The following is a 25,407-nucleotide window of genomic DNA, read 5'->3' as shown; positions in this document are numbered from 1 at the left end:
CATACGCTGGAACTCCCTCCCCTCTGACATTAGAGTAGAGCCTGCTTTCTGAACCTTCATAGCTAAAACCAAAGCCTGGCTCCTCAGCTCAAACGAATCCTCAGCATGACTATTCTCCATCCTGGAGAGCGCACACACACCTAGATTGTGCGGAACTATTGCCTTGTATCTGGGACTATAAATGTTCCACTTCCTTGTAAATGTATGTATAAATGCAACAAAAATAATAACTATAAATGTAACTTAAGTCTATGCTACCTCTTCCTCACTTGCTCGCTCAGCTGTTCGTTTTTGCTTTTGTGATCTATTGCTCACTGCCTTTGCCTACAAGGTGATCTGTAACACACCCCCAGTACCTTTATATGTAAGGAAGGTGAACTGTAACACACCTCCTCCCTGCGTTGCGGGCTCTGTGTATTATATCTATAACCATGTATCTATGTTTCTAAGAAAAAGCGCCCAGATACCCTTGGGTGGGGGTGCGCTATACAAGTAAATAAACTGAACTAATTATTGTGTGTTTTGGTTAGAGGACTTATTAGGGGAGTTTTCCTGAAGTCCAATTGAGGTAAGACTCTATAAAACTATCCCTTGGCATTCAGGTCCCGAACTCTTACTATAAATCTGTACTACCCAAAGGATCTTGTTAAAATGGCAGAGCAGCCAGGCTTATCATAGGGGGAACATGTGAGCTGCCGGTAAGTACACTGAACCCAGTAAATACAATAGTCCAAAGAAACTCTTACACAGTAAATGTCATTTTAAAAATATAAATGTATTCTTAGTTATCCAAAGAAAGGTAGATAAATACGTATTTCACTAACCAACACACATGGGAATTCTTAATAATACTTTTCAGACGTGGTCACTTCAATAGTAGTTGCTTGCGGTTACAATTGTTAGAGTTGGACACTAATGATAGTTCTACGGTTTATTGGTACTACCGCGCACTCTCATTATTTTATTTATTTTGACATTTATATAGTGCGCAAAACCCTGGGGTATATAGGCGCTTTACTTTACAGATAAACAGTAATTGTGTTTAGTTAGCAAAACCACATCTGATAGTCTTTTGGAAGGAAAAAGTTTGATTATACACACAATAGCAAGTCTTAACTTTCTAGAGACACTTTTCGGAGCTTCGAATGCTTTTAAAGTCCTCTCCCTAACTATACGAAAAAGTCAGTGTAGGAGTGGAGCCAAAGTCTTACAAAGTAGCAGAATAGGCAATGCTCCTCAGAATACTTTGTCACTAGAAAAAGATGCTCAGAAATAAAATGCAAGTTAGGGGGGGGGGCCCTGTGAAGGACACCCTGTAGGATACAAGCTGAAAAGCCTGGACTAGAGATATGGGTGGACTCCCAAATACCTATTCACGCACACCAGTTACACTGGAGCGACTCTTCGGCGTAATGTAAGTTATAACTTTCAGCCCCACAATACCTTGGGGTAGAAAAAACAAATTTGGCTGGATCCTGTACAGCAGTGACTGACCCGGTCTACGGATTTCTCGGCCTCGTAATGAGAGGACAGACTCTGAAGGAGAGGTCACAGCAGCAGTCACGAGAGAGGATCCTCAGCAAGAATTTCTTCAGCCTCCTGTTTCAGTCTGCGGTTTTGGTGCCTTTTTATCAGCTTCAAACAAAGGACTGTTACGCCCAGTCAATCTTCTTCGATTCTGAGGTCCTGCACTCTGGTGATGGGACTTAGATGGGTGGGATCGTGCTTCTGGAGGTCCAACGGGAGCTCACCGAGTTCTGGACGGATTCAGCGTTGCCAAAACTTTGCACTGCAAATGGGTCGGAGGTTGCCTGGTATGTCTGCAGCGCTAGAAGGATGGAGAGATGGCTCGATTTGCAGTCCATCTTGAGGCAAGTTGGTCCGACCAGCCAAATGGAAGGAGTCGTCCTCTTCAGAGCTGCTATGTCGATTAGAAAACAGGGTCAGGACAGCAGTGGTCACTTCAGGGTACTGGAAGGGTCTGAGGGCGTCTATGGTAGTCTTCAGCTTTGTTTCTTCTGTTCCAGTAGTCAACTTGCTTCTGCATCAGGAACCTCACCTTTTATTCAGTTTTCCCACTCACTCCTCTGCAAACTCTCTCAGCATTTTACAGAAAGAGGCGGGTAGCTGTCCAATCAGGACAGCAATCCCCTCCAGTTGGAACTGGTTCCATTCAGGCACTCTAGCAGACAAAGGGCAGGGGATTGTTAAACTCCTCCCCCACGTCCTGCCTTCAGACACACCAGATCCTAGGCGAGGACACCCAAGGGTTCCCACCAAAGGCAAAACACACATTCAGACATCCCCCTCCCAGAATGATAGAAGAGCTAACAAAGAACAACCATGCTAGAAATAGTGAAAGAAGAAAGGCCACCGTGTTAGAACATAGGTGACCCTATTGAGCATAACCGAGACTGTGAATACAGTCTGTGGTAGAAGATAGCACAATAGTTGGTAGAACACGTCCACTGCCACCAGCCATAACTATAGGCTTGTCTATGTAACTAAAAAGTCACAGGAGCAGATAGAAGGGGGATACTATGTATCCCCTTAGCACTCAACATAAGGTGCTAATCTCTCATAGTATAATGTTTTAGGAGGGATGAAGTGTATTCCTCTATCCTGTAAGGAAAGGCTTGGTATCATCAATGAAGACAGACACAAATGAGGCACAGTTCAAGTGTGTTTATTGAATTTTAAAGGGTTGGTTAAACACCTATCTAAACCTAAATGTAAGGATGGGAGCAAGCTACAACCATCAAATAATAATGCAGTTCTAGTCGAGTCTATCAAAATAAAAGGGCCTATGCTAATAAACCTAGTGACAATTCTTTCTTCTAAATACAAATTGCTTTCTTCTAAATACAAATTGGTGTGGGACAGTAGTGTATGCAAAAAAGGAAAAGTGTTCAAGAAACAATATGTTAGGACAGTTGAGCATTTGGCCTCCCCCTGCCTTCACCACAGGACAAGGCAGCACGCTCGAACCTTGTGCACACTCCGGCTTCGTCGTCATGAGGACACAGTTCAGTGGTTCATCCTGTCTCACACCCCTCTGGCAAAGTCTTTAAGAAACCAAAAGGATTCTCAAAAGAAACGTCTCTTGTTAAAACACAGGCTTCCTCCGCCTTGAAACAGAGGTTCGCTATACTTGTCAAAACACACAGTATTACCTTCTTTCCCAGTGACTGCTGGTACTTGTATTTTCTTTTGTTACTTGTACAGTTTAATATCTCAGTATCTGGACCTTCTGTGCTTAAGTCTCTTTGCCATTCAAAGTCTTACTGCAGAGGGTCTGAGGTAGCAAACAAAACACAAAAGTTCCTTTCCTTTGTCAAGAGTATCTCATTCATAATTTCAGGATTGGTCCCCCTCGTCCGGGCTCAAACCCATTTTCTACAATGTTCACAATTCACAACTTGGTCTCCCTCATCCGGGCTCGGACCATGGATCCTCCCACTTTCGGGCTCTTTGACACCAGAATCAAAGACTTTTGAGTGTGCGCAGGATTTTGCTTGACCCGTCGCAGGACCACTTCGATTTACATTTCTTCACAACTCTTTAACTTTCACTTCTGCCACTTCTCAACTGGATACCTTACAGAGACCTTCAATTGGGCACACACGTGACGCCAGACCACTCTGTCGCACAGCTTTGCTCTTTTGGACTGCAAGTCCGAGAATGCACATTCAAGGTTTTTCTCCCACTTCACCAGTTACAGGCACTTTTAGAATTTACACAAAGTTCTTGACACAACAGGTTATCCCGCCTTGGCTTCCCTCTTGTCACAGGGTCTCCATCTTTTACCATCAGTAATGAGGTGTTAGCGGGTCCTCAATGGGTATTCACTTGAGGTCAGGGTCTCAGCACCTGCCCCTCAACTACCTGGATTTCTGGAACTCACCCAGGGAGCCAGCACTGATTTAAACACTACCAGAAAAGTGTAGCTGGAGTTTTGGTTCCCTGGGGCACGGCTCCCCTGCCACACTGTAGCCCCCTTTGTACTCACAGGCCTCAGTGCCTTCGCAGTTCATTCCCCCTTCTGACTTCCCAAGGTTCTCCCTGCTGCTGACTTCTCCTTCTGGTCTTCACGATTCCTTCAGCATCCCCAGCTCACTCAGGGTGTGCTGGTGGTGGTTGACCTTTTATACTCTTTGAAAATGTTGATTGAAGTCAAGTGTGAGTAGTTGTCCCTCCCTGTCTGACCTCATTATCGGGGCAACATGGAGAGTGCCCATAGGAATCCATTGCCCATGGATTCCTCTGGGTATTCCTCATGACTCCCATCTGCCTCTTTTTCGTCCCAGTAGTTGGACTTCTAGAATGGAATAGCGATTGTGGGAGTTGTAGGTTTTCCTGGAGATCATGGAAAAACCATGTAGGTTTTGGTCAGGATGAAAAAGGTAAATGTATTGTGATAGGTAAATGTATTTTCTATTGGGTTTTAATTTCCATGGTCGTTTTCTCCTTTCTCTTACAGAAAGGTACTGAGGTATGATGGGACACTGCTGACAATATCCCATGACAACTGAGGGGATGTCGGGTAGGGGTGTATCAGTATGGGAAGAATACCATGTCTTGCACCCAGAGCTGGGATCCAAGAGTGATGGCCCTCCCCTGGCCACCTGAACAATGGATCCCTGGGAATAGCCTGAGAGAAATGCCTCGGGTTTCTCAGCGTACAGAGGAGAATATTATTAAGGGAAAGACAGAGGAGTGTTTTAAGGAAGTTGGAAGTGATGGCAGTGGAAAAGAGTGTCTTAAATTGTCATAAGCAGGAGGCCTTCTCTGCTTCCTTTTGAAGCTTCCAGGGACTGCGGTGGCTCTGCAGCGGTTCACTGCTTCTGGGTGGCATGCCTCAGCTTCTCCACATGCTCCAGGCTTCCCGTCTGGTTGGACGCCCAGGACCCTGCTTCTCTAGGTTGCAGTCCCCCATAGAGCCATTGGGAATGCTTCTGCTGACGGGCAAGCGTCCCACTCCTGGTCCTCTAGGCTTCCCTGTTCTTCCTCTGCTCTTGTGATTCCACCTAGAAGCCGGGAATTGCTGCAGAGCCACCACTGTGCATGGCTCTTCTGCTCGCATTTGTCCTTTCCTCCGACAGTGTGTGTGTGTAGTATTGGTGAGGAAAGCAGTCTCCCCTCTCTCCACTTCCTGGCCACCACCTCTCTCTCTCTCTCTCTCTCTCTCGGTTTTCTCTCTTTCTGATGACAGACTTACCCGGGTCCGTCCCCTGGGTGCTTTTAGCTCGGGCACGTCATTGGTGGGGTTCCTCTCTAGCCCTTCTCAAGTGTCCCTACTGGGACTATCACCAAGCTGACACTCTCTCTAGCCTGTCTCTTGTTCTGTGCACCTCTTTTCTACAGCTGCTTGCCGGCTTGCAAAGCAGCGTTCTTCCAGAGTTACCAGCTTCCCTCTGCCAGCTGGTTCGAAATTCTTGGGTCTCGCTCACTTGCTATCTTGCTACACCCACTTTATCATGCTGCTCTGGGGATTCCCCAGCTTTTCGTGGGGGTCCTTTCCTTATGTTTGAGTCATACTTATTATGACTCCTTTGATTTCCTTTGTCCCAGTACTTAAAAGGTACTTGTGCTTTATAACTCTGCTCCTCTTCTCAATAGCAGGTATGTACTTGTCTTTGGCAAAACATTGCAATGGCAATTGTATGAGGATATTGGTGTTCTGTTAGCTGATATGCTCTTGATGGATTTCTGAGTGAGATAAAAAGGGAGTTCCTCCTCAAATCGGAAGTCTTTGTCCCCATGAGGGGAGTCTCTCCCTATGAGGGCTCACTTGCCGTCACCCCAAAGAGGAATATTGCTTAGCAGGCTCACCTCCCTAGCCTCACCAGGAAAGGCTCCCGTCTGGGGGAGAAGTGACTTAATCCCGCGATTCATCACAAGAACCAGAGACATTCAATCAAGAAGAGAAAGTATCCTGTACAAGGTTGGGCTTAACCCAAAATGGACCTTTCTAACCTAGCCAGCAGGGTTGATCAGGGTAAGGGAAGTTTATTGCCACTATGCCCTTTGTTTTGGGAGTCATAAAATGGGCAGAGCTACGGCAGCATAGGAGTTCATTGACAGGGAGCATGCTTTCCATTCCTTTAGAAGCATGCTCGACATCTGCCACCCAGCGATTACATGCGTTTTGACAGATATTTTTCCACTGCACATTTTGTTCAAATTTCCTTCCCTTGCAAAATGTGTATGGAGCACTCCCTGAACCCACCCTCTACCCTCAATCTTCTCCTATCCCGTAAAGATTGCAGGAAAATGTGGCAAACAATTTGCAGCAAATAAATCAGCAGTGAAAATTGTGTAGTAAAGCACTGGATACCCCACCCAGCGACTTCACTACGGGCGTGGCGCACTGGCAATTGCTACAAAAGAGAGACGACACTCCACAAGGCAGTTATCCCATTTAGATTCTAGATGGGTGACTTGAAAGCCAAACATTCACTCTTGTGATGAATGTATAAATGAACTAAAGAGAGACAATCAATGGAGGCTGAGAGAGACCATCTGTTTAACTTCTCTATGGAACTGAAGGGAAATCTTCTGGAATAAGTAAAACCATGCCTGCTGCTGAAGTCCAGAGGCCATTACACCCTCATGCACAGGGGGATAACCGAGTGCTATGAGTTTCCTCTGTTAATTTCAGCTGCAGGGCAAGATGCTGAAAACGGACCTAGCTCCGGTGGTTCCCTGGAGGAGAATCTCTGAGCATCCTAGAAGTATTCTTTCTGTCATTGTCCGTTGATCAGCAGAAAAACCAAGAAATTGAGCCAACCTACATAAAGCAATTCACTGCCTTAGCTGTAAAGCCAACTTTGCCACGTCGAACCATCAATTTGCGCTGAGTCAAGGTAACCACTTGGGAGATGCCACTGCTGTTGCAAGCCTTGTAGAGCCGCGTCCTTATTCTCAATACAACTATTACAACAGAAGCCTTGCACACATCAAGCCATTGAGTGACGCTATCAAGACTCTCTAGACCGCCACACTGCCTGAGGTTGAGTCACCAAATGGTAATTTGCAGATACAGCAACATACCATGAGCAGACTTGGGATCATCGAACTGGAACTCCAACAAATGCCAAGTGGGCAGAAGATGGGGTTGTCACTGTTGAGCCACCATACAAGGACTAAGATGGAGAACTTGTTGACTAGGTGTCACTCATCCTGTGTACCCTAGCCACCCTGCCGTAGGCCCTGGAAACTGATGGGGCCTCCATTACTTTCTTTGGTCCAAGAACATTCTAAAGATAATTGTTATGTTTTATTTTTTTTCTTATCAGTTGCTTATTTTTGCTCTCCTTACACAGTACGTTTCCAACTAATTTAACCTTCATATTAGTATCCATGTAGCCTGTTAATTCAGTGTTTTCCCTTCAAACGGGGATGGTCCTCAGTGTTTTTAATTTACTGTGCATTTTCAATAAAGACTGCTATTTTGTAGAGGCTTGCTTGGATATTCCCTCTTGTAGAAGTTCTAGTTCTTATCCGTGTTGTGCTTGTTTGGATAGTTTACCCTAAACTACTAAAAGGCGAAGGAGGGACATTATCTACTTTTGACGGTTTACCATTAGGATTGAAACACTTATTAGCAAAACTGGAGAAGATGTTCGAGCATAGTGCATCACAGCCTAGGGACCCCAAAGTCTTCTGCTTTTCTGTTCACAATAGGATTTGAACACACCATTAGATACTATTTATAAGTCTGTCGAGTGATATTGATTTGGAGGCACTTGGGACACAAAGGTCTTGGTATTCTGATGTGGTAACTGCCCCTACACAAAACACAATTGGATAATCTTGCAGTCTGATGCAGGGAGATTTGTGTATTCATGCATTTAAATAACCAACCTGTACAATGCTGGAGAAATGTACCATGCAGGTCGAATTAGGCTGTCCTCACCATCAGTAACAATATTTGCAACTCTAGTGCATAGGCTGCCTTATATAGTTGTGGAGTGAAGGTGTTATGATTCCTAGCTCTAAATGTTATGCAAGCTTTAGTTGTCTGGCTGATATTAAATGTTTTTATTTATTTACTCTGCAACTAGCGGGGATTGATGGCCACTTTGGTCCACTAAATATATGCAACAGATTTTCTCCACATTTTGGCTGATAATACAGTTTGTTTTCCCCTCTTATTGTCCTGCCATCAATCCTGTTTTGGAGACCATGGTATGGGGAGGCTCCATTATAAGGATTGGTGAATCATGGATAGCTACTAGCCGCAGTATTCCATATCATCTCTTGTCGCACGTCAATTGGGTTTCATGTGTGCCAAATTGTTGGTAATGGTTTTAAGAGTGGGGGTCACCAAACTCATTTTGCTTAGTTTTTAGAAAAATCGCCGTGCCAAGAATGGGATTCAAACCTCTGTAACTACAGGTGAGGCTCCTCATTTTTTAAATTTAAAACTGTCAATAAACTATGTGCTTCATCCAAAAGGCCGAGTCACATTCATGTTTTTCCTTACCTGGGATACGATTCAATGTTATCCAGTAGTGTTCATCTGGGCTGAATGTGTCCTTTGACCACTCGAGTAAGTCAGTAGCGCGTTGATCTCTCAGTATAAAATTAGCAAATTGTCTTGTTAGCATGTAGTACGCTGTTCCGAAGTACAAAGTTATATTATGTGGAGGTGGAGTTTTCCTTCTAGATGTTGGATAAACGTAGGATACTCCTACATTGACAAATTCCTTGTAGCTAACTTGCGTCCTGTGTTTCATGTGCTCTGGCTGAAGTACACCAGGAGTGACATTTAACCCATTCCATTTCCTTTTGAGGTATTGTATAATTTCCCTGTTAGTTTTTAGTGGGTAATCCTGCCCGCATAGATTGATAACATATTTCCAATTGAATTTTGGATTCACAAGGTCTTTCATGCAGTTTATGTCTGCCTGCAGCCTGGAAAATCCAGCATACACCACATTCTCTCTCTTTGAAGATAAAAAAATGTTTTTGAAACAGCTGACCAGGTTCTGGACACTGAATTTGTAGGTGTTTGGAGATTTCTCGTCAACATGTATGCAGTAGAAATTCTGTGGGGCATAAATCGCCCTTAATAGCTTCACAAACATGTGCAGCTCTTTGTGTATTGTTATGATGTATGCTAGAGGGAAGTTGGCTTCCTCGTCTGACAGTGGGCTTGTAATGAAATACTGTTCCTTGATGACTCTGGAGCAGTTGACTGAATTCTGCAAGAAAGAAGGACCTTCTGCTGTCAGCTGGGGTAATGCCTCTTGGCAGAAATTTCCAACCCTGGGTGCAGCAGATTTCCCTTCGAAAAGAGCAGAGCAAATTTCATCAGGGTAAAAGCCACATTCTATTAATTCTGGAACAAATTTCTGTTCATTTGGGTCTTTCATAATCGAATACTTCATGTAAATTAAAGAGAAGATGAAAATACAGACACCAATGCACAATATGAATCCTGACTTGGCTGCATCCAGCTGGCTCATTTTCTGTTCCCGAGGGTCTTTTGTTGAATCATAATTTGAGTGATGTTATTTGTAAGCCTGCAGGAAATCAGAAAGATCATTTATTCAGACTTGATTGTGATGAGACTCTTAGACTATACATCAACATTGAGCTACAGTATTACTATTCTACTCTGAGTTACAGGAATACCAACGTGTGCTTCCTTAAGGTTTTATAGTCTCTTGTATACCTGCTTCAGTATACTAAAAAGGTGTTATAAAAAAGTGTGTGCGTGTGGGGGTGGTGGTGGTGGTGGTGGTGGTGGTGGTGGTGGTGGTGGTGGTGGTGGTGGTGGTGGTGGTTGGGTGGTGTAGTGGTATTATCCAGGAAAACGGATGCCAACCCAAAAATGAGGAGAGAGAATATGGATGCTGTCGGAATGGTGTGGGAGCCATATGATTCATCGAGAAATGTCAGTATATATGGTCATGGTCAGAGGAACAACCGACAATTCGAAGCCAAGGGTCTTTTATTTTTAACAAAATAAATCTAAGGGTTTAGGGTCAATTGAGGATAGTTTGTGGAAATTAACAAAACAAGTCTGTTTTTTTTCTATAGAAGGGGTTGCCCACTCCATCCCTCTTTCCTATCATCTAGAAAGTCACTCCGTCATTGGGGTTTTAGATTCATAACATTTCTTTCTTGGCTGCTGCCATCTCTTGCTTAGCTTTCATGGAAGTTTTCCGGATGCCATGCTTTCTAAAAGCACTTGCACCGCATTCATGGTGTCTTGGGGCTTGTAAGTGTGGGCCTGGTGCCAGCCACTTCATCACATTGTGCCTGGTGTTATGAGGCTTAACCCCTTTGAGTGGTCAAGGCCTTCTTAGACACGCTTCGTCCTTTCTAGTATTCTGCTCCTCTTCCCCTCTTGCTCTTCTCTTTTCCTTTTTGACATTCCACTATGCTCTAATCTGCTCCTTCAACACCCCTCTTTCCTATGTGTAATGACACTTTCCACCTTCTGTTGACTTTGCTATTCCTCCTTTCTTTTCTGATGTTCTGAGCTTCCTCCTCTCTGTACTCTTACTATTCTCTGTTCCCTCATCTCCTCCTTTTGGCTCCTCTTTACCTGTTTCAACTCAGTCCACTTCTCTTATTGATGTTCTCCCTTTGTCCTCCTGTCTGCTCCTCTCCACCTCATCAACTATGCCACCTGCATTCTGCAACTTTCCTCCTCACTGCTCCACCATGCACTTTCCTTCACTTCATGCCTACATCTCATGACTTCCACACCTCTGTCAACCTCCTATTTTTATACTCCAGTGGGTTTACTTGCGTAGCACTGTGGTGTGTGCACTCTTCAAGGAACTACAAACTTCCCACTTCTAAGTGTGGGTGTGCACGTGTGCCACTACAAAGCCCAAGTGCATTTTGGTCCAGGCTCTCATTGTGGATTCCTTCTCTTTGTTGAAGCAGTTGCAGGATCTCTGGAGACTGACACTCTTATGTCCAGGTGGTACATGACGAAAGACTTTCTTGTCTCACGCCAGGCTCCCCTGCAAATGCTGCGCCCTGTCACCAGCCACATCACAATGTGGAATTACTGTAAGGTAATCTATATGCTTGCACTGAAGCATGGCTGCCTGAAATCCCAACCCGTTAGATTGCAGACACCGAATCCCACCTATCAAACCCATCTCCGGTGTTCACACGCCCTAAATGAGTTATTAAAACTCTCATTGCCTTCCACCCGGCTGCCCCCACTTTTTCCACTTCTTTCCTGCACCCAACCTGTGCGCTCAATGTGGGCTGCAGCCCCCCCATGCCCACAAGACTGAGACCCATCATGTCCTTCCACTGTGGGCCAGCCATCTCGATGACCCCTCACTCCCTCACCACAACCCCATAACCGCAGTCCACCAACCCACATCCCCATGATCTCTTTACCTGTTCGTCCTCATCACACTACAAACAAATTGCTGATACAAGCCCTCCCTAACCTTTATAAGGACATTCCTCATCTTTGGGGAGGTTACTCCCTGAGAGTGTTGCGGCAATGAGCAAAGAAGGATAGGGATGGACTGGGGAGCCTGGGGGATCTACCATATATTTCCTTTGGAGCATACATCACGGACCCGGTGGTGGTTCCCGGCTGTCACGATCTCTCCATTCCCATCCTGTAGCATAAGACTTGTTGCCAAACTGCCTTCTTTCACTGAAAGAATCTGTTTAGTACCACTCGTTTTAGCTTCTGGAAAATGTAAGCTTTGATTGGTACACAGGATCCTCACATTGCCATAACTGTGGTAATGTTTAGGTGCCATGCACTGTGGGTGGAAGAGACAAAAGAAATTATACTGAATCCTTATGAATCACCTGACAAACTCTTGCTAAAATGTGCACACTATGTGGGGAAGTGCCAACAAAGTGCTATTTAATGGTCACATGAGGTAATCTTCAGTTACATTTTTTTGTCATCTATTGGAAGTCATTGGACCCTACACAAAAGTGCTGAGTTTTTTTTTTGCCATTTCATAACGGCACAGTGGTGCCGGATTTAAAATTAGCAGTACTCCTGGAGCCATAGGCTTTTATTAGTTTGGGCTCCTTGCTTCATCACTCTAGGTAGCCTGGCATGCTACTTGCATTCCTGCTTTGTTGGACTTGACAGGCATTAAGGACACAACAGTCAGTTTGTTTGCGGAAGAATACACTCTTTACGTAAAGCCCTGTCAAGTAATGATTACACCTTTATCTCGATAAAATAACCATATCACCCAAGAGGGATCATCGTTTATTGTATTGTATTCTTAATTGATCATTTCTTTTTCCCACAGAAAAGCTAAGCTTACCGAAAATTGAAAAACAAACCCTAAAATGTGGTGGTGTTCCTCCCATATAAAAAGGGTAGCAAAACGATTTACTCTTCTGCAACAGAAGTTAAAACACCTCTACCTGACATTCAAATGGGGTATATTAGTACTTTATTTTACCCTTGTCTGAGCATATACAATATTCAGCCGGTCTCTGATAATTGATCTCTGTTACGTGACTTACAAAAAAGTATCTGGAACAGCACACCTTATTTCAGGGTTCGAAATTGAGGGGAGCTGGGAGCTATATAGCTCCTCCTTGTAGCCTTGTTCGCTTGACACCAACAGCTAACACAAGCTACTTTAGGCTTCCCAGGCCAACTGATGCGGAACAGACACACCTATGTGAATTTAACTACGTGTGTTTGTGACAATATATAAATAAACATTAGGACACATCTGTACAAGGTTTATAGCATAACTGAGAGACGAATGTAAGTTTGCATCTCAAATGGAAGTTCGATTTGCAGAACACTATGTACTGACTCTTGGTTCCCTTTGGGTGGCTCCTGGTCCCTTGTTGATGCTGGATACCCAGGATCCGCTTTTAGCTACTGTTTATCCAATCTTAATTTCAATCCCTTCTATTTCTAAAATGTCTCAAATAGATAGCTAGGAGCATCCAACATTTCTAAGATGTCTCAATGAAATGGTCCTCCATTTTCTGCAATTCCATCAGTGTATTGCCTTCTTCAGGACCTTCAACCTGCAGATGGTCAACTACAGAGCGTTTGATCATTCTTGTGTACTCTACTTGCTCTGCAAAAATGTCAGTGTCCTAATTTTATCTATGAGAACACCCCTGAAAATAGATCCAATGACAGGAGAGAGGGAGGTCTCTGCATCTCCATAATCCTGGTCGATTATATTTTCCTGCTTTAGTGCCTTTAGATTTAAGACCTAATTCACAGAGCGTTTTCCAATGGATTTTTGCCATTACCTGACGCTTCTGTGAATTAGGCCCATAGTGTCAGAACTGAATTTTACCAGTAGAAGCGTCTTCATTTTGAACACCAACTGAGGTAGAATTCTTAACATTTTGAATTGCCTTCAGGTGAAATAGGTTACAATTCCAGTGGTGGTTTGAAGAAAATAAATATTCAGACATTGCCAATTTTGAAACCAGACAATATATCCCCTGGTTTTCGTGTTGAACGTAAACTGCAAGCATGCACGTTGCACAAAACTGTAGGAAATGGGAGAATATCATATTTTTCTGAGAAAGTGTCAACATAAATAGAGAAGAAATGTAATTTGACAAACAATATATGCAGTTCACAACAAACATAATTACGCGAACTCCCTTCTTGCTCCAGTAAATTGTCGACATTTTAAATGACACAATACCAGAAGGCTTGATCAATGTGCTTAGAGTGTGGATAGGAGACTGAGAGGAATATGCGTGAGGGCGCACAGGTACGAAGCAAAGTAGGACCGAGAGCAGTTTGCAAGCTTTTGCATATCTGAATCTGAGGGTTTTCATTGCTTTTTAAAGTTGGAATAGCCGGGATCCACGTGTAGGCGAGGGAAGGGAATTGAGTGTGTGAAGTCTTTCATTTAAGGTTCTTTACCTGAAAGCTTTGAACATCATTGTTGGGGAATCCAGAAGATTTTATGTTTATTCGCACAACTTCGTCTTCTACTCGTGTTAATTTATAAAACAGAAAACACTGTGAAATGTGCATTGCTCATTAGTTTGCTTTACTGTTTTCTAGAAAGCATCTTCGCTTATATGACACTCTTAGTATGGCGTGCACTATCGCAGTAAACACAAATCATTTAAGAAGGAAGCCTACTTTGGATCGCAGGTTGGCTGTGAGAAGACTGAATAACTTTTTAGAAAGTGTCAATAATCTAATTTTGTTACCGTCATGCTGTTGTACTTGTCCGTGATAATAGTGATGAACGAAGGAAAGAGGAACCCTTTTCAAGATCCTTCCTTGCAACTTGAAGCACGTATGACATGATTGGGAGCCTGATAGAGGGTAGTGATAATTATAATTTAACGGCCCATTCCCAGAGCTTTCTAGCTACAGCAGGGAGTGCCTCATGGCACTGTGGCCCTGACCATCACATGGCGCACACCTAGCTTGGGATTCTGCCTCAAGGCACCACAGCCAGAGTTTGGCAACCTCAGTTCCAGATTGAACAGATGCACCTCTGTTGGAACCCATTGAAGAATGCGGCTTGCGGGCACAGGCCTCTCTAATCTACAATAGAAGTCTGCTGATTGGTGTGCACTGCAGAGGTGGTCGCACAGATTGCTGGGGTATCCATGAATGCAACGTCACACCAAGTAAAATTCAACAGCTTAATTAATAGGCTATGATGGAGATGTTTCTATTCGAATGGTGGGCGCACTTTGACAGTATTCTGTACACCCTGGGTGAAAACTATAAATAGTTATAGTGTTTTGAAATGTACAACTATGGACAGAATACATGCAAGGCGCTAGGAGTGATAGTTATCAAGGGATGCATTGCCTGAAGCTGTAGGGAGTAATCCACTATCAAGAATCGGTGAGACCAAACTTTGCTTACTCTACAAGGTAAAAGTCCAGGTGCAAAGGTGCATCATGGGTAACAGTAAAAAAGACAAATGGATTGCTTCACACGTGCACCGCAGAAATGAGCAGGATGAGGCAGCCTAAAATATATACAGGGAATAGGAATTGGGGGTGAGGGAAGATTGTAATATCTTTGAAGTCCAGCAAGCCCTTAAAGCAAGCATAGTTGCAATGGCCCCCCAAACTAACACAAAGTGGATTTTTCCACCATTGAGTTGGCAAAATTGCAAACAGGATGACTGTGGCAAAAGCCGGATCAGTTTGTAGTTTTTGGGTTGTTAATAAGGTTAGTAGAGTGCAGTATACAAGTGTGTTTGTATGTACTGTGGTGATGGCACTGAGGCGCAAGATCATTTGATTTAGTTAATGATTTCAATCTGATTGGGTAAACTGACATCTAGGCTTCTGGATAAGGCTCCATGTAAAGATCCGACTATAATGACTTGGAATGTTCACACAGAAACGACAGCAAGACTAAGCAACTTACGCTAAGAGGCATAAAGGGGGCATCCTATTGCTGAAGGAGACTTGCATGTATGGAGGAGGCAGAGGTACATCTTGTAGCCACCTGAAGTGATCAGATGCACTTTTGATCATGTATGTGTTCTCCAAGGGAATCACAAAGCTAATTCATGACGCTGTAAATTACACTGATGTATATATCAGGATAGACATGAGGGGAGCGTAGGTTGTTCATTGCGTCGGCAAAGGTATATGGTATGAAACTGGTGATAGTTAACGTGTATGTGCCCAACCTGGACGAGCCGGAAGATTGTTAGGGCTAAATCTTAGTCCAGCGCGATGTGAAAATCCTGTCTATGGCGACCTATCGATCCCTGACGAAAGCAGCTCATGTCTTAAAAGTTATATCTCATTTCTCTGCCGTAGTTCATGTAGGGAGATGTGTGTGGAATCTCAAACATGAGATGCAATTTGTCACCTACTCCACTGTAGACAATGTCAACTCTTCTATTGACTACATGATGACCTCATTGGATCTGCTTGGCAGGGTCAATTCATGTAGCATTTTACAGAGAACAATATCTGACCACTTGCACACATTGAGATATGATTTCCCAACTAAACAGATAACCCTTCAAGAAGATGGCGTTTTGTACAAGAAGCGCTCACTGACCGATAAGGTATTTAAGAAGTCACTGCTGCTATTTTGTTTTTTTTTAATAAAAATACTGACACTATGCAAGACCCTGTGTTACACTGTGGGAGGCTTTTAAAATGTTATACAGGGGGTATGTGTGTTTTGTGGCAGGCGGGTATCTTTTAAGTAATAAAAGTTGAACTATGTACATTAGAGTTGGACTTGAAATGGAGGAAAGACCTGTTCTAACCAAGGAAATACGAGTACTTCCAGAAATTAGATGTACGTTGGAAAACTTTAGAGGGACGGATGATTGGGAAGTGAAAATATATGGAACATAAAATATCAGCTAGAACATTTTCTGAAAATGACAAACCGGGCACGATTTTGCCATGGGTCATGAAACCAGAGAATGGTCAAACATCATTTAAGTCTGTCAAGGATTCTTGAGGAGAAAGGAACATGGCAGGCATAAAACACACACGGACAACACCTGAACACAACAAATACTTTCATGAAATAACTTAAGGATGGATTGACCAAAACTTGAGCATGAAGATGTACTCTTGTATTATGATTGATAAGCTTCAATTATCTGTTAAAACATTGCCCAATACCAAAGCAACGCGTACCAACAGATGAAAGTTCGAATTTGATTAGGAGGAAATAGCCCCACATTTCATAGCTATATATAAATAATACCTTGCTGGGAGATAACTACCAAAAATAACTAGAATTGCCTTCATCATAGTCCTTGTAATACCTGATAAAAATCTAGAGTCCTGTGCCTCTTGCCGGCTATTGGCTAATAGATCGTTGGACAAACTACACTTCCTAGTATTACCAAACTGGACTGGATTAATTCCCGTCAGGGCGACATTAATATGCCATTTTACGTATTATTGCTCCAGCCCTCTCCCCTGTCAGAGCTTTGTTGGACACTGCCCAAGGCGTTCAACTCAGAGTGGGCATTCCTTTTTTAAATATGATAAACATTGGGATTTGGTTTACAATATGTAAATATGATTTGATTGTAATGTGGTAAGTCGGAGGCCCAAAGATTAACCAATGGGGTTATCTTGCCCAATTTAGGATGAGGCACCGGACAAGGTTTCCTCTTGTCAGCATACCATACCTTGTTGGATGTTAAGCAGCTAGAATGTTTGATACAACAAGGACATACGGACGGAAGTTATACAGGTGTATAAAAAAGGTTGTTGCAACCAGTAGCCCAAATGGGTCGAATATCATGGTTTCACTCACAAAATCCAACATTTTCTTTACTTTTTGTAGCTGTCGCACTAGGACCTTTGCTTCAAGCGAAAATGTTAATTTCTGGGGATGAGAATCATCTTAAAACTCTGGCACACTTCCATGCTCCCAAAATAAGGGCAAGGGTAGGACCTTTTCATAGCATTTGTAAGCCACTCACCGGCCTACTCCCACGAGAGGGGCCTGTAGTTGGTGACCTGTCGATGACCTCTGCCCTTACCCCCTTGAATACTTTTAATGGGAGACGTGCACCTGTAGGTCCTTGGTTCCCCAGAACAGATGGGGGTGTTGGTGTACCTAGTGGTGGTCACCTGCCTTCCTGGGAAGTTTCAGTTCTCTGCAGACCGGTTGATTGTGAGAGGCTAGGTGGAAGGACTGTTAAAAAAATAAATAAATAAAAAAAGAAACACCTTGTCGAGTTCACAAGGGCTCCAGATAAGGTTTTTTAGTGGAACCATTTCTGCACTCTTCATTTTTAAAGTTTGTGGTAAAATGTTTTTTTTACATAGTAAAACATGTTTACAGAGTAAAAAAAAGTAATTCTCTTTCCCCTTATGGATATTTTTTCGGCAAGTAACTGTAAAATAGATATGTATTAATTATAATCCCACACTTCTTCGCACCTAGTAATTCATGCTAATGAAAAGATGGATTTTTGCCTTGCGTTTCACTGCGGGTGAGGTAGTTAAAAAAATAGTTTCTCCCAGTGACACTGCTTTGCTGATACCCCTAACCCCACTAGATCCAAAGCTGCTCACCTGCAGCATTGACCCCGGAATGAAGTAAGGTAACGATGGCGGATGGTAACAAAGTAAGGGAATGATGACGGAATTCCCTGTAAGGTAGGTAAACGTACCCAGTAGTTGCGTCACGCTTACTTTGCCCTCTTAAATTACATGAAGAGGGCTTGCCTGAAGACTGCGTAGAACAGGCTATTACTTAATCTCTTATCTCGAGTATTGTTCCAACTACTGCCACCAACATTGTTAAATATTTAGCTTAACCTATCTGTTAGACTTTTTACACGCCCAGTGTGTGGTGAAATGATTTGCTACTTGCACTGTTGTATACTATTTACTATTTGTTGCTTTCTTGTCAAACAAGTATTGTGGAGAGGAACTTCACTGCGGTCTTCATACAGTTCGAAGACCATGTACTATCCAAAGCCATCTTCTACATGTGACCACTACCAGCCGAGCTACTCCCGCTCTACCTTAATCTCAACCTGTTCTCCTTCCTGTGGGTTTCCAAGCCCCACACTATTATGGGTTATTTTATAGCCCCTTTGCTGCCCATGGCAGCATCAAAGCTGTGAAAATGTGTCCTGTAATTTGAAAAGTGCATTCAAGCCATAGAGTGGTCTTCGAGGTGCAAAGGCAAAGAGAAGACGAACATTGAGTATGTTAATTCCATGGTTCAATATTAGGATTTGACGATCAGGAGCTAAAACCAGCTCTTTGGTGTCAGACATCAGCCAGTATGCAGGAGCTACCACTGGGGAACCACGAGCGAGTACACAGAGCGCACTGCAAATATAACTTCCTCATGAGATGCACACTTTTTGCCCATTATGTATGATCCATTATATTTAAATGTGCCCTAATTGTTCTTTATTTACCTTCTCAAACACTCAGTTAAAGTCACATGTACATGTTTATAAGGCACTAGTTGGCCTGTGGAAGCAAAATGTAGCTCCTGGTAACTGTGGGTTTTAGGCTAACCAGGCTCTCCTAGGCTAAAAGCAGGAGCCAAATAGTTGCTAGCAATTTCGAATTCTGGAATACTACAATGAACTACCATTGGTGTTGGCAAGATGGGGTTAGCAAACAGCAGGCAAGTGTGTGTTTAGCTTTGCTGAGCCTTTGGCAGTGAGAGACTAGTACTCTCTCCAAAGCCACGAAACTTCCAGCTCCTTTATGTGCTGAATCAGGGCGAAAGTGAGGAAACACTGTGAGGCTTATTTCAGTCTGCAGGGCAAGGGGTCTGTAGGTTGTTAGGTCGACCTTTACTCTTGCTAGAAGCCTCATGGGGATGGCTGAAACATTATGGAGTGCATCCAGCTGCGGCCTCTGCGAAGCCGCTAGTGAACCCATTGGTCTCTTCCTTTCTGTGAGCCTGCGAAAACATGTTAACAGAGTGAGCGAGCCCCTGTGTGGATTTGCAGCACCATGCTGGGAAACCTGCTCCTCTTTCATAAGCGGCCTAACCATTTAATTGACAACGCCTACGGTATTCATAAATCCATTTCTACATTGCTGAGGTCGATAACCCATTGTGGCTCCTTGCATTGTAGTTTTTATTTTCATTGTTGCTGTATTGTTTGTCGAACTAATACAAAGAGCCTCTAAAAATATTCTAGAATCATCATTCTGTGAACATTGCAGGATGTTACAGCAGCCTTTGAATGCTGAAATTGGTGACAAACTCTAGGCGTACCCAGGAGGCTTATAAACTGGTATGAGACCGAATATTGCGTTTTGGAATCATTATGGTAGTGCCTTATCTGATGTCCTCGTGGTTACATTTTAATAACGGATAGTAAATCGCATTTCCTAGGTCACATACTTCTTCTTGGCACAGGGTCTTGAATGTTTGATTGCCCTGGCTTGGGAGTGGTAGTTAAATTGCACATGTTCTGTATTGACATGATATCATGTGATATGGATGCAGCAGGTTTCATGGCAGTGAACTTCAGCACAAGGAACCTGTATTTTGCCTTGTTTTGCACCTTAGTGTGTCGTGTGCTTCCAGAGGCTCAGGCAATTGTCACCGATTTCCCACAGCCCTCTCGCTCTTGTGCACGAACCTGGTCCACGGATAACTACGATATAAATATTTGAAAAGAACATCGCGATTTCGCCGAGTTTCATCGAAGGTGTAGACTAGACTCCCTAAAAGTTAGAGAATTGTAGGAGGAGCCCCTCGCGAGACCGACCATTTCACATAGTCTTTGGTAATGAGCAGTGTTGTCACTGTGTGTGAAAAGGCGAGGGCTTTGCACTGTGGCCAAGGGGATTTGCTATGTAAAATTAGTTTCAGTTCCAAAGAAACCATTCGTTTATATCTTGCAAATAGGGCGGTAGAAAAACGCACTTAGGGCCTTATGTTTATGTATCAAGGCGCTTAATTGTGATAACGATGTACATTAAAAAACCACAATCCAGCAATTGTAGTAACGGGCTGTGAAAAGAATGCTTGTGTGCGTGCATATTTATTTTCTCGAATGTAAATATATGTGTATCCATATACATGTATGTGTCTGTGCGTCCGCATGCATGCTATATTTCGTAGGTATACGGTATCGGTTCACTTACCTCGCAGCTCGGTGTCTTGGACGCCTGTCGGGTGCCCTTGAAGCCTCCCTCTCCCTGTGCCCAGTCCCAAGCGGTATGCAGCCAGTTAAATATTAACCATTCCGGGGGGCTGTAGTTAAATGTACATTTTGGCCAACCTTGCAGAATGGCTCTGTGTTCTCTTCAGCATTACGCTCAGCTTCTTTGCCGTGCAGCGAGTGCCTGGTGACCTCTGGGATTTTTGTTTGATCTGGCAAGTCTTCACAAGGCGTATCGCAACGCCTTATGGCAGTGACATGGGCCTTTCTAAGGATGCCTGTAGGGGATTAACGCCCGCCCTTAGCAAAGAATATGATTTGAGTTGTCGATAAGCGCCCCTGGAAGCTCAGCCCCTTCGCTGCTGCTGATGTTGTTGTCCTTCCAGCGTGTGGGAGCTGAATGACTGCTGTTGACGAGGGACCTTTATAAGCAAACTGCAACCACCTTGAGCTTAACAACCCCCACAGGGAGGTGCCTCCGGTTCCATCTATGAGAACTCCAAGACTGCGATTCACAACAACAATCGGACATTGAAATTTAGATTTCATAAACGTCATCTGAGGTTTTTGTAGACCGCAAGATTGTCTTCCACTGTTGTCTATTAATAATACAATATTAATAACTGTTTTAGGGTGGGTTTTTTTCTTCCTTGAGGATAGCCTCGAAAGGCTTTTGTAGAATTATTAACGGATTCAACGGTGCTCCATTTTACCAGCCTCGGTAGGATCATTGCCTGGTTGGACCTGTGACTACAGGTTGCACAAAGGTCACACAAGCGATTGTTTAGCATGCTCATCTATGTCACACCCCCAGTAATAATTAAAAGGGCAATGCTAATGGAAGCCACCTCATATTTTGATGAATAAATATCAGCTTTCCAGTTTTCATTATGTTCACTCAATTTATCAGTGGCCGGGCTTAGCTACCCTCTTTGGGGTTAGTTTACTCGCAACAAACGCTAGAGATCAATGGTGCTCAAGGGGGTTCCATCCTGGGGGGCATGGACTGCAGGGGGTTCATTGCTGAAGGCTATGTTGGACGTTAGAGAGATCACGGACCAGAGATGTTTACGCTCCTCTGACCGATGAGCACAAAAACCATCAAATGTAGAAACTGGTAAAATACGGCAGCGCGTGCAGTCCTTGGACTCTCCTCTCATGACCATATTGCGACCATTTCATATCAGGAAGGCGTAGTCTGCATTGGCTTCCAGTAACTCAGAGAGTAGAGTTCAAGGCGCTGTGCCTAGTCCATCGTGCTCTAAATGTCTTTGGTCCCGTTTATTTTCAGAAAAAAATTCTGCCGTTATGTGCCAACTGGTTTACTTCATTGTCTTTAGGATTTTCGCATATTAGTGCCTAGAGTTTGCCGGACTAGGTTAGGAGGCAGAGCTTTTTCTGTGGCAGCCGCACAACTATGGAACAGGCTCCCTCTGAAACTTCGAAATATCACTTATCATTTGACTTTTTGGCGCCAATTTAAAACTGCTCTATTCCAGTAATCCTATGTGATAAAACTTTTCAGTTGCTTCAAATTGATTCCTCTACAGTGCCATGTTGCCGTCGGGTCCAAGATGCGCTTTTACAATACTTTTTTAGCATAACATAACCACCAAGACCTGTCACAGCTGCTGAAAAAGGGGCCAAGGGAGACCAATGCTGTGTTCAGTTGCAGAGCAATGCCATATTGAAGAGGTTTTCTTTTGTTTCACAATCGCACAACCACATAGTACCTATTTCTCCAGCATGGGGTCTGGCGTGGATTCACATGCTCATGAATAACGATTACACAGCATACATATACACAACCACAGGAGGTGGCAAGGCTCAACAGAAGCAATAACACTCACCTCTGGAACAGACTTGCCTCAAATAGGTTGCGTAGCACCGCTTGGCCTACTCGTGACTCCTCCATGGAATCCCTATCGATGCTGTAGAACCTTGTGAAGGTGTGCGTGGACCTCCACGTAGCAGCCCTGCAGATGTCGAGTAGGGGCACACCTGAGAGAAATGCCATCATTGCTGCGATGGCTCTGGCCAAATGGGCTCTCGGCTGGGCTGGAAGGGGTCAGTTAGCTAACCGATGACCGTGCATGATGCAGCCAGAGAGCCACCTGAAGATGGAAGCCTTCGCCAAGGCCCTTCCGTGATTCACAGGGCCAAAATTGATGAACAGCTGAGAAGTCTTCCGAAAGCTCTTTGTGCGTGCCACGTAAAACTTCAAGGCACGAGCAACATCCGTCTACGACGGATTCAGGAAGAAAACAGCTAACACCAAAGGCTTGTTGAGGTAGAACACTGACGGCACCTTCGGCATAAAGGTGGGGTGTGTACGCAGTACCACCCTTGAAGCGTGGAATGACGGATACGGCTGTTTTGCATGACAGTGCCTGGATCTGCCCGACCCCCCATGGCTGAGGTGATTGCCACGAGGAACGCTGTCTTCCACAATAGGAACTTGAACAGGGCCTGATGCATTGGCTTAAAAGGCGCCCCCATGTCTAGTCAAAACCACATTCAGTTCCCAAGCCGGGGCAGGAGCCTTCACTGGCAGAAAAGTCATGAAGAGCTCTTTGAGGAACTCCTTGACGAGTCTGTGTGACCACAGAGAAAGCTTACCCGCCTCCCTGGTGTTTTAAGATATGGTGGCCAGGTGCACCTTGATTGAGGCATGAGCCAGTTCAGTATTAGGACAAAAAAGGCAGACTGACTACCCCTCTCTAGAAGTTCTTAATGGACAGCAGGGTCGGAAAGAGTGGTCTACCTTATTAATGAGTAGAAGTATCACCTGAGTAGGTTGGTGTTTAAAGCCAACAACCTTTATTGCAAAGCAAAATTCATCTTTAATTATTTATCATAAAAACATATTAAAAACATTTGACATTTGATCCTTTGATAATCATTCATCGCTTACATTCAACATAAACTAATATGGTCATGGGGTGTTACAACTTCATTATTACTGGAGCATACCAGTCACTAAATTATGCATATGAGACATAGGAACATTGCATTGAATTCCCTTTCATGGTCGACATATGTTTCGGCCCTTAGATGTATACCACCCTTGTCTGGGGTGATCACTTTTGCGAATATAGGGCCATCTTCGGGACATAGATAGTTTTTGCTAGAAGGTCAGTTTCATTCCCCATTTGTAGATATAGTGATCTACAGAAATACATAAAACAAGAAATAGTTTTAAAACAAAGCTACTGCTCCCCGGCTGGTTTTAAAGGTGATGACTCATATAAAATACTGAAAGAATAACCCACTTAATCCACCTGTCGGCCATATAATGTGATTTAGGACTTCTGAGTTTATATACTTGGAATTTTATAACCAGTATGCTTGACTATCCCTCTCTAGAAGTCCTTAATGGACATCAGGGTAGGAAAGACTGGCCTACCTTATTAATGAGTAGACGTATCACCTGAGTAGGTTGGTGTTTAAAGCTAACAACTTTTATTGCAAAGCAAAATTCATCTTTAATTATTTATCATAAAAACATATAAAAAAAAATTAACATTTGATCCTTTGATCATCATTCATCGCTTACATTCAACAAACTAATATGGTCATGGGGTGTTACAACTTCATTATTACTGGAGCATAACAGTCACTAAATTATGCATATGAGACATAGGAATTTGTCTCATATGCATAATTTAGTGACTGTTATGCTCCAGTAATAATGAAGTTGTAACACCCCATGACCATATTAGTTTGTTGAATGTAAGCGATGAATGATGATCAAAGGATCAAATGTTAATTTTTTTTAATATGTTTTTATGATAAATAATTAAAGATGAATTTTGCTTTGCAATAAAAGTTGTTAGCTTTAAACACCAACCTACTCAGGTGATACGTCTACTCATTAATAAGGTAGGCCAGTCTTTCCTACCCTGATGTCCATTAAGGACTTCTAGAGAGGGATGGTCAAGTCTGCCTTTTTTGTCCTAATTCAGTACATACCCTCCCACTTAAACAGACTTGACTCCCGATAACAAATTTGGGAGTACCCAATCTGATACTCATGAGCCAGTTCAGCCTTGGCCAAGGAAAGCAAGTATGGTAGGAGCTGCGGGGCTGTGATACGCAAAAGGGTAATCTTCTGAGCCAGGCACCCCACGGAGAAATGCTTCCACTTATGGCCGTAGGAAGTCAATGTTGAAGAGGCCCTGGCCTTGGCGAGGATGTACTTGCACTCCGCAGGTAAAGTATGATGCCCAAACCCTAGGGCTGCAGGAGCCAAGCTCTGAGGTTCAGCGATGCTGGGTCGTACTGCAGAATCGCTGCTCCCTCTCTGGACAGAATGTCCGGAAGTCGATGGACAGAGTTGCTGACAGACTTAGCAGGTCTGGATGCCAGATTTGTCTTGGCCACGCTGGGACGACGAGTATCATCCTGCAGTGACACCAAATGTATTTATCACTCTTAGCAGTAGTGGGAACAGAGGAAAAGCATATAGGAGCAGTCCCTCCCAAGGGAATTAGAATGCATTCCCCATGCTTCTTAGCTGTAGGAACCTGCTGGCGAACCTCTGCCACTTGGAATTTACCGCCTACGTGAAAAGGTAGATCTGGTGGTGACCCCATTCGTGGGTGGAATAGACGATCCACCTGGTCCTGGCGACGCTCCCACTCATGGCAAGAACGTAGTTCCCTGCTGCGCGAATCCGCGATGGTGTTCTTGGTGTGGGCCCCCACTCGTGCACCCCAGTGGGAGGCCGGCTGACTAGGTTAGTCAGCGCAAGGAAGACCATCACCACCGACAAATGGGTGCTGGACGCTCTTCGACAGGGACACACCTTGGAGTACCAGCGCTGGTGTCCCTG

General features: G+C 43.8%; 2 protein-coding genes across 2 annotated transcripts in view; one reads left to right on the top strand and one right to left on the bottom strand.

The window, feature by feature from the left end:
• LOC138580513 (beta-1,3-galactosyl-O-glycosyl-glycoprotein beta-1,6-N-acetylglucosaminyltransferase 7-like) overlaps positions 1-20,980 on the bottom strand; it is a 47,481-nt gene extending 26,501 nt beyond the window's left edge. The window contains exons 1-2 of the mRNA XM_069651113.1: positions 20,557-20,980; positions 8,489-9,530 (exon numbers count right to left, since the gene is read on the bottom strand). Of these exons, the coding sequence (XP_069507214.1) occupies positions 8,489-9,473 (985 nt within the window). The 5' untranslated portion in view covers positions 9,474-9,530; positions 20,557-20,980. The remainder of the gene's footprint in view (positions 1-8,488; positions 9,531-20,556) is intronic.
• Positions 1-25,407, top strand: part of RTF2 (replication termination factor 2) — a 766,115-nt gene that overhangs the window by 422,633 nt on the left and 318,075 nt on the right. The window lies entirely within an intron of this gene.

Source organism: Ambystoma mexicanum, chromosome 3p (assembly GCF_040938575.1).
Source record: "Ambystoma mexicanum isolate Mex_15411 chromosome 3p, UKY_AmexF1_1, whole genome shotgun sequence".
In the NCBI taxonomy this organism is placed as follows: domain Eukaryota; kingdom Metazoa; phylum Chordata; class Amphibia; order Caudata; family Ambystomatidae; genus Ambystoma; species Ambystoma mexicanum.
The sequence above is the reverse complement of the archived record's forward strand: the minus strand, read 5'-3'. Positions and strand labels throughout refer to the sequence as shown.